The sequence below is a fragment of the Paramisgurnus dabryanus genome, chromosome 22 (assembly GCF_030506205.2).
Source record: "Paramisgurnus dabryanus chromosome 22, PD_genome_1.1, whole genome shotgun sequence".
In the NCBI taxonomy this organism is placed as follows: Eukaryota; Metazoa; Chordata; class Actinopteri; order Cypriniformes; family Cobitidae; genus Paramisgurnus; species Paramisgurnus dabryanus.
Window position 1 is genome coordinate 18,327,826 of NC_133358.1, and position 13,142 is coordinate 18,340,967.

General features: G+C 37.2%; 2 protein-coding genes across 2 annotated transcripts in view; one reads left to right on the plus strand and one right to left on the minus strand.

Annotated features, from left to right (window-relative positions):
- Nucleotides 1-2,599: 2,599 nt before the first annotated feature.
- On the minus strand, nucleotides 2,600-9,534 carry skida1 (SKI/DACH domain containing 1). The gene has a single exon (XM_065258059.2). The coding sequence runs from the start codon at nucleotides 7,471-7,473 to the stop codon at nucleotides 5,122-5,124; it is 2,352 nt and encodes a 783-aa protein (XP_065114131.1). The 5' UTR covers nucleotides 7,474-9,534; the 3' UTR covers nucleotides 2,600-5,121.
- Nucleotides 9,535-11,135: 1,601 nt separating this feature from the next.
- The window catches only part of mllt10 (MLLT10 histone lysine methyltransferase DOT1L cofactor), a 64,459-nt gene continuing 62,452 nt past the window's right edge, over nucleotides 11,136-13,142 (plus strand). Inside the window, exon 1 of the mRNA XM_065258060.2 lies at nucleotides 11,136-11,530. The gene's annotated coding sequence lies outside the window, so the exon portion shown is untranslated. The remainder of the gene's footprint in view (nucleotides 11,531-13,142) is intronic.

Below are 13,142 nucleotides of genomic sequence, written 5' to 3' on the forward strand. Positions count from 1 at the left end.
AAATAGATTAGAAACCCCATCTGTTGAGCCAGTTAGGGTTTGTCTCACGAAAATTCTGAGAATAAAACAAGCAAATCGGAGGCCCTAAATACTTTAACCAATAATGAAATATAATGAAGTGAGTTTTGTTGTCTTTGTCTAGAGCTATCTTCTTTTTTGGGATTGTGTAAGGTTAGCTCTGTACATACGCGTTCAAGTGTATGCAGAAATCTAAAGAACCATTTTCCACCAGGTCGATGAAGACCTCAGTAAAAAAGTAAACCCTTTCCGAGTTCTCCCTGTTAACTTAGCTGGTTACTCTGATAGCTAGTTTGGAATAATGGCTATTAATGCTAGAGAATAACACATCGTATCGTTTAGGCTGATAGCCAGTTTAGTTTTTTAGGATTAGTTACTTCACATTATAGCCTATTTAGCTGTCAGAAAATAAGGGTAACAATGTCATAATGTAATAGCTGGGGTTGTATGAAAAAAGCCTTACAATAAAAATGTCCTAATGATATTTTATGACAGTGTTCTACTAACTACAAATTAAACTGAACATCTAATAATTGTAAAACTTTATTTCAGAATGACCCATACACAGCCTGTTTTCTTCTGATAAGAAACACTAATCACTTACTGTAATTGTTTCACAAGGCTCTAAATGTAATTAAATTTTTTCATTAAATTATAAAAAATTATCAGTCAAATCAATAGAACCGATGTGCTTTATTAACACCATTTTAACAACAGATTTTCACTTTTACATGTTTAATGACTGGACTTCCTTGAAATTAGAAGTATTAGAAAGCTCGAACGCTCAAGATAATGTTTCTGTTGGTTTAACACAACGATGAGTTTTTGCCGATCATGTAACAGCATTATTTTCCTCCAGCAAGTCCTGATCCCAGAAAGATCGAAGCTTTTTTGAGAACACTTATAAATGTTGTTTAAACCACGTGTCCACATAAGGACAGCGGTTCTTATAACACGATGTTTAACTGAAGGTTTAGACACTTTTATGTATTATATTTAAGGAGCTACAGTTTTAGTGCTAACCTCGACCTACGTTTTTTAATAACTTGCGTCGGCAATTCGGGTAGGTTTCACTTGGGTGATTTACAGTCCGCAGATAAAACACAGATTTACAGTATATTGGTAAATTAACTTATGTACAAATAAGTCGTTGTATGGCATATACAATAGCCGACAATATCCTATTTGAAATGAATTAAGCTGACACTCTACATTTTACAGCTTGTATGTTCTTCGCAGGTTAGTCGTTCGATCGAAATATCAACGACAGGTTGAGCATAAACGTGTTAAGAGATTTGAAATATCTTACTGAAAACACTAATGGTAGCCTGTTGAGTTCTGTGAATGATTAAGCCTGGAGTTCGTTCGATAAAGTCAGGCCTCCTAGAAGTCAGGCCTGAAAATTAAGCAGCCTGTGTGTTTAGCTGCTTGTGCAAAATCCGTCTCGCTGTGCAGTGAGTATACCATTGTCAATTACCAATTCTAATTTCTAGGATGTGTGTTAAAACGACATGTGTTAAATCTTGGGTTGAAGCAAACACCAACTGTGCATTATACCGGTGTATTTTATACTAACACATATTTTTCTTTAAAAGTTTGAACATGTTATTGTTCTGTTTGTCAGTGTATGGTTTTTTTGTCAGTGCGCTTTAGCCATGTGACCTATTGCAATGAATTAAAGAAATCTTATTGTTGTTATTGTAGTATCTTTGCATGTGCGTTCATACTGTGTCACATAACTTAAAAATATTGCTGTAGCGCTATGTGTATTTTCATTCACTTATTGCCTTCAGTGCAGTGGCTGGTTTCTAATTGTTTGTAGATCTCTTATGTATGCAAACATGAACAGAACAAATCTATTGTCAAAAATAATTTAAGTATTGCCGGCATTTTCATTCTTTATTATTTTAATATTATAGGATATTCAAAAACGTATTCATCCGGAGTTATACATTTTGGCCTAATTTAGTTAGTGATATTTACACAGGGGCAAACTAATTATTTTGAGACGTTAATATTAATAAATAAATAATAGTGTTATATGGATGCTGGATAAACCCTCTCTGTCTACACTGACCTCTGGAACCATACTGATCTCTGTAAAACAACCGAGCACTGCTGTTGGTGTGGCATAACTGCTAAAAGTGTTTTGTTTTGTTATTTCGTCTCCTGCGTGTCTGGGGAGCTACGGTTAATGAGCGAATCAAGAGCTGTGATACATCTATGGATGTTATACTTTCTTTCTCCTTGTCTTGAATCGAGGAAGTCCGAAAAAAGCTTACTTTGAACCAGTTATACTGATCGTAATAACCTTCAGATTTGAGTGTGTGTATATCACGTGTATATGAGAGATGATGTGTGTGTTTACTAGGTGCATTATTGCATGAAAATGCAATTGAAATTGTCTACTTTAAAATTAATTATGCTTCCTCAATTTTTTCAGTTACACACACACACACACACACACACTCTCTCTCCCTCTCTCTCTCACACACACACGCACACGACACACACCATTATAAAATTAATGTGACGTGGTACTGTAACTAGATCTTATCTCTTAAACACCACACATTTGAAAATGGGTTCTTCGTATCATGCAGACGTACTTGCTTTTCCTGTTTCCTTTCCATGATTAGAGTAACCTATAGCCTATACGCGCGCAGTTATAGGCTCATGCTAGTGCTCGAGCTCTTGTATAGAAGGGCACGAGACCACCGGTTTCCAACCCCCTCCCCCACACCAACACTTTTCTTTACAATAAACAACTTACCCGGTGTTTGATTTCCCATTTGTATGTTATTTAAAGGCTATGTTGTCATTATTAAATTAAGGGACAAACTATACAAATCCTAAAAAATATTAAGATAATAAAAGCTGAAAATGAACGGTAATCTCACATCACACTCAAGATGTATTTAATGTACAGCTTAACCAGAAAAGAAAAAGTGCTTCAAATCCATTTTCAAGTTTTCATTTCGAGTGCATTTATCCTACACAACAATGGTATGTAAAAAAAGAAAACAAGAGAATCACAAAAATAAATATGCATTTTATAAACAACCAGTGACTTCAGCTTAAAAAAATGTCCATGTCAAAATCTGACCTCAAGTATAGTAGCAAAAGCAGAAGGATAAAAACAGTCAGTCCTGATCATGTATATCATATGTTACAATGTTTACAGTAAGTCACCGCCCATTTCTGTTCTTTTTGGAGATCTTTAAATTGTTAAACTGGGGGGGGGGGGGGGTGTATCTGCGCTATACATTCAGTTTAATTTGGCTAGTTTTGAAATAATTTCTCTGAAGTTGAGTCGACATAGAGCTTCTCTGTTAGACACACGACGGAACAAAACTGCTGTCTTTGTAAGCTCGAAGGAGCGGACAAATAAAAATCCGTCTTAAAAAAATACATAACTATTATATTTTAATCGTCCACCTGTCTTTTTTTCGCTCTATGTCGCGTATTAGAACATTTACAAAGCAATGTAATTTCACTTCACACAATACCCTTAACGTCTCAATGCCTTAATGCAGTTAAGGTCGGTTACGTTTTTTATCAGAATGATGTGAGTTCAGTAGTCTCACTTTTGCCAACTCTGCATAGTCTATTCTTATTCGGTTATAACTCAATCGATGTGTATTCATTTTGTGCATAAAACTGTGATTCAAGTGAGTTTTTTGGATCACGAAAGCAGTTGGGTATCTGATTTTAAGCTCTTGGCAATCAAAAAAAAAAAAAGTTCACTGGCGGTGATCTAATCACAGAAACGTTTTACTTTAAAGGCCTGTTTCGAAGGCAGTCTGCTTTTGCTGAAGTAAACAAATATGGTACGTCACAGTACATTCATCACAAGGCATTTCTACGGGGCAGGGTACTCTAGAGAACACCAAGTACTTTAATGTTTTCCCCGATATTTGAGGTTACGATTTTAGTTCATCCATACATTCTATGGAAAATAGGCATATAAAGGGCAATACAATCAAAACACCACACAAAAAGACAAAGCTACTTTAGTCAAAGAGAAATACACATTTACCAAATATACCCTGACCAGAATGTGTGAATATTCCACAAAGCACCGAGGTCTTTTCTTTGACGTCACGTAGGCCTATGCAAAACACCGTTGTTTGCAGTAGGCATGTAGGTCGCTGCGTTTAAATCTCAAACATTTACAAATAAGAACGACTAACAAACCTTTCTCTCAAAGGCAAACTACCGTTGTAGAAATAGCACCAAATGAATTTACTCATTTAAAAAGGTTTTTGGGTTACCTGTGATGGCTTTTTCTAAAAAAAAAAAAAAAAAAAAAAAACAGCAGTAATTCACCTTATTGTGCATTAGCAAAGTGCAATGCATGGTAAATGTGTGCTCTAGCCGTTATGTACCTTAAGTTATGAATGTGCTATAGAAGGACTTCGATTTGGTGTTTTCCCTCTATGAATTCGTGCAAATCAAAAAGCTCTTGATTGTCAGTTAGAGGGCCATTGTGTTGGGCCTACCGTGAAAGTTATTGTGTGCTGCCTGTGAGTGAACACAGCCATGCGCCAACAATTGAGGAACACCCTTAAAATTAATAAATAACAAGGGTATATATGATACGCTTACTGTAATTTTAAAATACAGCTTTTTGGGGACATGCAATTTTAAAAGGAAATGACTCGCCCGAACTATAGATACAGTCAGATGTCTTAATGATAAATTCAACTGTTTCGTTGACATAGACCTGACTATCACTATTATGCCAAAACGAGAGATTGTTAACCCTGCCTGCAAAACGAGTCAACATTTGCTCCATGAGAGTCCAAACCACCGGGTCATAACCACAGCGGCAACAACAACAAAAAAAAACCCAACAACAACTCCACAATGTAAATAATGTTATTTTGACTGTAAAAAACTGACACATCAGCGTTTAATAAATACCTCTGTATATTCCAGAGTCTCAACCTCGATAAACCAGCCTGTGCTACATGAGGACGAGGTTTGCTACATAACAACAGGCCAGTATATTCATTTAAAACAACAATGAAATAATAAAACTAACGCGTAATAGTGCCAGTAACAGTTTTAAAACATTTCCCCCGAGCTCAAAACAACAGTTCAAGGGATAACAGAGGCTTTTCTAAATTTGTGGCTGGGAGGGGGAGGAACAACTGAATGACCAAGCTGCCATCTCCACACCGGGTGAGAACGATGAGGCAGCTGGTTACTTTGAAAAGAGTTCAAGGAATAAGCGGGACTCAGATCTCCATCGCTGCCAATAACGAGTGACGGCGGAGAGGGAAAATTCGCCATGAAACTGAAGGGCTTTTTCAGAGATGCTACATTGGTGCTCGTTCGCTTCCGCTTGCTCGCGCCAGCACATTCTTCATTTGACCCCCCAAATTTTCCTGCAAGACGGGGGCTCCTGTCAACTTTTGCACTTGATCTAGATGATGTCCTTTCGCTTTTTCTAACCAGAAGCATTGTTCTAAAGTTTCTTCTGCCCTTTGCTACAATTTTACAATCTCCTTCGTCGGAACAAGGAGTGTTTAAAGTGCTTCTTGATTCCTCGTTATAGGCCGGATGTTTTTGAACAGAGCTTTCTGTGGTTTTAATCGTGTCTTTGCAGTGGTCGCTTTCCTTAAAATAGTTTCTGATGGTCTTGCCGTCAGCATCGTTATCCTTGCATTGATTTACATATTCGTATTCGTCAAAGGTATCCTCAACTTTAATTTTCACATTACTAAGTAAGAAAGGTGGCGTTTTTGTCGCCGCGTTTCCCTCATTGTTTGAACCTGAGGTCGAGACGGGCTCCTCTGTCTCTGCTTTGATAGATTTTAGAGGTGAGGGCAGTTTGAGGGAAGTTTTTGCTTCTCTCTTGGCATTTGCTGCTAATGAAAGTTTGCTGTCAGAAGACCTACAAACCGTTATCCCTTTGTCCGGAGCACAGTGTGATACCAAGGCTTGGGGGCATTTGTTTGGTATTCTTTGTTGGGGAAACGCCTTATTTCCATTTGCAATAGGTGTAAGGCCATTTTCTTTAATTCTGCTAGAGTCTGATGTCTTTGGATCGCTTGAAAACTCAAGGTGTGACACTCGTTCAGAAACCCTGTTTTCTCTCACATCGGGGAAACAGGCCACCACCGGGCAGAACTTTTGGACATTTGCACCGTCACTATCCTTGCGGCTATCCTTGAAGTCCGGTTTTTGTGTTTTGTCACCTCGTTGACAATCCAGAATAGTCGTTCCTCCTTGGTTTGTAGATATGTGTTGTAAATTAGGCCTGTAGTGAAAAGTAGGCTGTAAGACTAGCGGTGCTTTTGTGTTGAGGCTTGAGAACCGTGCACGCCTGAACCGAATACTCTGCACAGAAACTTGACTGGACACAGAGCTCGAGTCAGACTGCGATGAGCTCTCGTCATCGCTACTGACATCTGAAGAATCCGAGAGGGAGTCATCCTCCTCTTCGTCTGATGTACCGGAGTTGCTGCTTGTGGAGAAACTCGATCCAAAATCCGAGTCGTTGTTTATCCGTTCTGAAATGGAACTCGCGTCCGTATCACTGCTGCAGCTTTCCTGAAAATGTCCAGTATGCCGAGGGTCGACGTACAATCCATGCTCGAGGTGGTGAAACTGGGTTAAAGATCCGTTTGGTTTACAGCACTTGGGGACGACCAAAACCGGGCAGCTGCGTCTGCTCCTCGACCAAAACTGCCTCGCGCTGTTCTCGCGCTTCCTCTTCCTTTTGTAAAGTAGGTCTGCGTTGCCTTGGTGCTTTGACTGCGCTGCAATGGCGGACTGGTAGAGCAGCGGCTGCCGGTTCACGACGTGCCGAATAAACGCGTGTTTCTGATTAAAAGCCACACAGTTTTCGTGTATTTGTGCAGTTTCATAGTTTTTAAAGGGTTTGGATGCCGACTTTGTGACCGGTGGAAAGTCACGGACGAAAGACTTACTGTAAACTTGAGGTAGATTTGAGTGAGGGCGAGGGGCAGTCTCTTGTCGAACAGCTTTCTTTTTGAATGAGAAGGTCTGTGGGACGCTATGCAAACTTAACCAAACTTTCTCTCTCCAAAAGTCACTTTTGGCAGCGGTGTGGTTTTTGTCTTCGCACAATTTCTCGGAATTTTTTGTCTTTTCTCTTCTTTTGTTTGATTTCAGGACGCGCTCGGTTTTACATGAAAAATACAGTGCTTCAACGTCCTCCCTTGAAATCAGTGTACATTTTGCTGCATGGAAAGCTATAGAATTTATTGCTTTCAGTTTTCGCAATTCCTCTAAATCACAGTGATGCTTCTTCACGTTTAAATGGTCCATTCGTTTGTGTACAGTAGTCCGCGGAATATTTTTCAAGAGGTCGGTGAAGACTTGAGAAAGGGCAAACATTTGTTTACCTTTGATAACCAAATAGCCAAGCTTTACACCCTGCATTTCCTCAAAACCGGATTCCAAGTCTTCCATTTTCTTCATTGCATTAATTCCAACATTGAGCGCGACGGACGTCCTTAAAGTAGCTTTACTGCTGCTGATTTATTTCAAGGCATTCTGCTGACCAGTCCAGCATAGGCTGTGACATGTCCACACTGGGTGATGAACAAAAAGTTTTACATTGAAAAATAAAAATGAAATGTTCTGTTTGAATTAAAACAATCAATCCATTGACCTGAGCACGGCATGATCGATGGAATGTGTGTGATGTTGCCGACAGGCTGGCTGCTGCCTGTCTGAGCTCCTGTATACCTGCGCTCTCTCAGCTCTCTTCCCATTTGGCCATGAGGAAAAGAGGAAGGTGAACACTACTGCCAGTGAGAAGAATAAAAAGCGAAGAGAGTAGGGAAGGGAGAGAGGGGGTGAGCGACAGAGAGAGAGAGAAAGAGAGGGAGACAGAGAGAAATACAGCCCAAATGCAGCTGCTATTCCCGTTGCTGGTATAGTCTGAAATAAAATGACAGTGGGAACTGAGCAAGGCCGGAGACACCTTCATCAATTAATGCCCCCAAAGTCGACGCTGATTGGACGTCACTGACAGGTGATGCAATAAAAATGGATATTCCACCCATGGCCACCCCCACCCCAAGCTAATTACCATACTGCTGTAATCCCACCTCTCTTAAATAGAGCAAATAATTCGCTAGTGACAAGTTCATATTAATTTTAGTGAATTAGTGCTTTGTCAACGAAAATTATTACAACCTTGTATTGTGGTTGTTTAAAAAAAATTACGCTAACAGATTTTCCTGTTTTGACTGCATATGGTAATAAAGACACGTTATCATGTTGTCCAATATAGTATTTGTTTACATGCGTTTTATACATTTTGAAAGCATTTTGCAGACTCTTTAAAATTGTATGTAATTATTATTTGTGATTTATCTTATTTCGGTGAGATATTAAATTTTTAACTTGGACATGGAATATAAAAATTTAATTAAGTTTAAAGCCGTGAAAAATCAAAGAATTGAATTAAAGATCGTTACAAATAGTGGGTTTATATATTTGTATTTAATTTATATAGGATATTTATTTCATATTTAAAAGCATGACATAATTCTTATGTTTTCAACGGATGCTTGCTATCATTTCTGGAGTGTGCCTATGTGTGTACAGTGCGTGCACGCGCGTACCAATGTGTGTGTTACCTACATGTAAAGACTAACTTGATATATGCTTTAAAACATCTCTATATCTGTTTCTTCTATTTATTTATTTATTTTTTTAAAGTTAAGAATCGATAGATTTTTCTTACATTAGAAGTGGTCAATCAAATATATGGAGCCAACAATTTAAGGAACGCGTGTTACAAAAAGTAAACAAATACCTAAATGAATGCATGTACGAGTTAGGACTGTTTTTGCAAGCTGTGATGATGTCATTTTATCTTTGGAATGGAATTTGAAAATAATATTCTTGTCTATATTGTGAAAATTTATGTTTTAATAAATATTTTCAGAAAAGTAAACAAAGAGAATCAGTGCAGTTGTTCTGTTTTGGATTAGGCTTGCAAGTGTATAAGCTAAGTGAGAACGATATAATATTCATATTTTTGTGCGGTCGAACATTGCCCATTTACAGATCATGCAAACCTCCATCCCACTTCCTCCCAACGTGAAAGAAAAAATAACAGGTCTTCACGAGCAAAGACGACCCCCTCCCCCGTTTGCGTCTGTGTAGGCTACAGACATTTGCCGTTTTTTACAGAGGAAAGAGAATACCGAAAAGCAATGTAATGGAATAAAGATAAACGCGGTTATTCCATAAAAATACTCCGTCTTAACCGCACTCTATAGGCTATTATGGTAATTTTGTATTATCATGTTTTTTTTAAATGCAGCAACTGTATGCAAAGTCCTGGTTTTCAGGTGTTTTTTTTAAACAAGCCATCCCTGCTTTTCTGCGTTTATGGCTGTATTATGAATATAATTAATTACGGTAAATCGTAAATAAATACTAACGATTCACAATGAGCAAGCCTATCATGGGTTGGAACTTTGCTGACGCCTATCAATCGTGCAAGCTGTACTTTTTCAAACAATGTTCAAACCGTATCAATCAATTTAGATATAGTTTTAATCGACATAATTTTTATGTAATCTCATCGTGTTCCATATTGCCTAATATAGTGCATATTTCATAATTTGTCAAAAATGATTATACAACATTCACTAATATTTTTGTTTACTTTAATTTTGACAGTGGTAGTTCGTTGTATCATCATTTTTGACAAATTATGAAATATGCAATATATTATATGCAACACAATGAGATTACGTAAAAATTATGACGATAAAGACTAAATTGATTCATACGGTTTGAACTTTGTTTGAAAAAGTATTTTTCAGAACATAAACATGGTGTGAGATCAATTTAACCCATCAATTGCTACCCACTGACATTAATAAAAAGCTAGCCATGTTTATCTGATGATGGTGTACACATGGAGGATATAATGTAGGCTTTGTGGTAGAAGTGATCCGTGTTAATCACCACAGCCGCCAAATTTGTTGCCAAATGCATGATTTGCATTTGTTATAATCTCTCCAACCGCGGGCAGGAACACAAGTAAACTTGCTTAGTTCTTAAAGATCTTACAGGGAAATAGGCAGTATTACACTATACTCCATGCTACCTTTTCAACAAATAAGTTGTCGTCCTATTGAAAAGCAACACAAGAATCGGTCTCGTGTTGAACACCTTGACTGTTTAAACTTAGTGAAGGTCCTTATTACTGTATAGTTCATGCAACTGGCCACTTCAAAAAAGATGACAAACAGGATGTTTGTTGTGTGTTTAAGCATATTTGAATAATCCCACTTCACGTTTTAAACGTCCACATATTCGTAGGTCGAAGGTATAATACACTTTTGTCTCAAATTTATATACTCATTTCGTGACTTGCTCGTAGACATTTTCACACAAGGCTTAGTGGCTATTTAGTAGCTTCACTATTAATGCATTTTTTTCTACCATAAACCAGCCAAATGTCTAAAGTAACAATAATATACATTTTACATTTTATTACCTATTATAATATTTAGCACAGTTGTTTGCAGTGTAGACTTATATTTAAAATGTCAGCTTTATAGCACTTATAATACAATGTTAATAATCCATTTTTCCAGCGTCTGTTAAACTCTCTCTAACTTTTATTCAAAGGGCACAGATCATTTGAAAGACAACATGCAGGTCCTGCTCCTTTGATTTTGAAACCTCACAGCTTGAACAGCCCTCAATTGTGACATGAGTGATAATGATTGATCTTCGACCCACTGTGCATCGTCTTGGGTGAAGAGTTGAAAGTTCTGCCTCTAGAATTGTTTGCCCTGCTTTGAGAATTATTTTACTTTTGCAACTTTAAGTTGGAAAACTATCATTTAATTTGCACATTCATCAAAAAAAAAGAAATAGAGAAAAGAGTGAAGACTATAGGAATTTGGCGCAATTTAATGGAACTAAAACGTGATTATAGCATATCGTAAGAATAAATAATTTATTATTATGTAAATTTTGACTCAATTTGGCAATATAGCCTATTTTAATGTAAAACTTCTATAAAGCTATTTGGTCCACTATTTGAAAATATCACAATCTAAAAACTTAAAAGTTATGTTATGCCTTGGGTCAATTCAAAGTTAATTCTGCAAGAAAATTGGAAAATGAATTATCCTTGCGTATTTATATGAAGGTGTTCCACTACATCCAGGTTCAAATCTTGTACTTTTTGTACACAATGTATATTTTTTCTAATTACAAAGATAATCATGTTGGGGCAGTTGGGAGCTTTCTTGCAGGAAAATCAGGAAGGGCCCTGATCCTCAGACGTGACTGACTCACTAAGTGGGGGGCTACCTCCCTACAACGTGCGCGAGTCTCAAACAGCATGGAAAAACACGTCGGGTGACAAATGAAAAAGCGCAGTGTACCTATTATTATGAAGTTAGAAATATTGTTAAACATGCGCTTACTTTTCGCTAAGGACCGCGAGCTTAAAGTTTGATGAAGAAGATTCTCACATTAGAGAGCGTGTGAGGTAAGAGGACGTTTGTTCGTCGCGCTTTACCAAACAATAGAACAAAGAACACGTTTAGACCAAAGTTGTCCTGCAATTTTATAGAGGGGCAGCTCAAGTTTTTTAGGTTTCATCGAATGTGGTGTTTTATTTACGGTAATGGCACATTTAGCTTGTTTTGTTTTTCTATGTATTCAGAAATCTATCGGTATAACTAAGTCACATAGGAAGTAGAGAGATAAACATCTCGTTAAAGTTCAAGCACAATCAAAACATTGCGTGACTCCACAAGTTACAGTTGTCGAAAAGTTTTTTTAAACGATGTTTGTTAAGCGACCTCCGGTATGATGACAAACGAACTGCTCATGGGACAAATCAAATCTAAATCTAACGATCTATATATCTTTCTCTGATTCAAACACGCGTAAAGACGTGTTTCTGTAGTGCCTGCACGAGACACAAACAGAACTCCTTCCCCTTGATAAACACCAAAATCTGTAAGCAAGAATGACTATTAATTTGTTATTTATAACAGAAATATGTCAAGTTTGATATTTCCCATATCAAATAATTATTATTTACGAACCCACGAGTTACCGACAATTTAAACATAAATTTACAGAGTTAGCTGGGGGGTAGGCTGAAATAACCTTTAACCCTGTCGTGTCGTATCTGCGTGTGTGTAAACGTTACCCACAAGTCTTTGCGTTAAATATCGTGCTACAGTCAAAATCTTCCCATTTCTTATTTATCAAACCCCCCCTGCTTGTGGAGCACCTCATAAAAAAAAAAACAATTCGCTTATTTCACCTTCTTTGTTTAAGCTTATATATCCCATGATTTACAAACCTTACAACAGCTTCGAAACCCCATTCTGTGCCCCATTCATGAGAAAAGACAATCATATTTTTTTACGAAAATATATTTCCAAATTTGCTATATGTGCTATAACTGGCTGTTTACCTCATGTAAGTAAAGTAATTATTAGACACAAATAACGCAAATGCACGACACGAATTAGTAACAAGTTGTTGGATATGACTGTAGTACAAGACTGGTCAATTGTGGATTAAGCCTACTGCAATATAGAGTAGCCTACAACGGATTAATGAAACTTTTTTTCTAACTTATTATTAGTATTTTAAGTTGGAGAAACTTATTTTAAAAGGACACAGGATTTGCAAACGTATATTAAAATCCAGCTTATAGCATGATAAACGTCATGAAAATAGAATTGTATTACAATCAAATAACATGTAAACATTTTAACACCATTCAAAGGTTAATATTATATATTTACACACAAAGGTCTTTAAATGGTCATAACAACACATTGTTGCGCAATGTAGTTACAATAATGTAACATTTGCCAAATTCTGATGTGGTGAATAAATTATCGGCGGACCCCTCGTGTTGTTTTTGTAAATGGGCTCAAATCAACAATCAACATGACATTTTTCCGACAGCTAAGGCAACCTCTGGTCTTGTATAGGCCTGGGTAGAGGTAAAAAAGTGAGGTCCATGCCAATAGCTACATATAAAGGAAAAGCCTAACTTCTGTTTAGCACCAAAATATGATAATTAAACTTACTTTAGATGATTGGAACTTTGTTTACCCAGTTCTGATGGACAT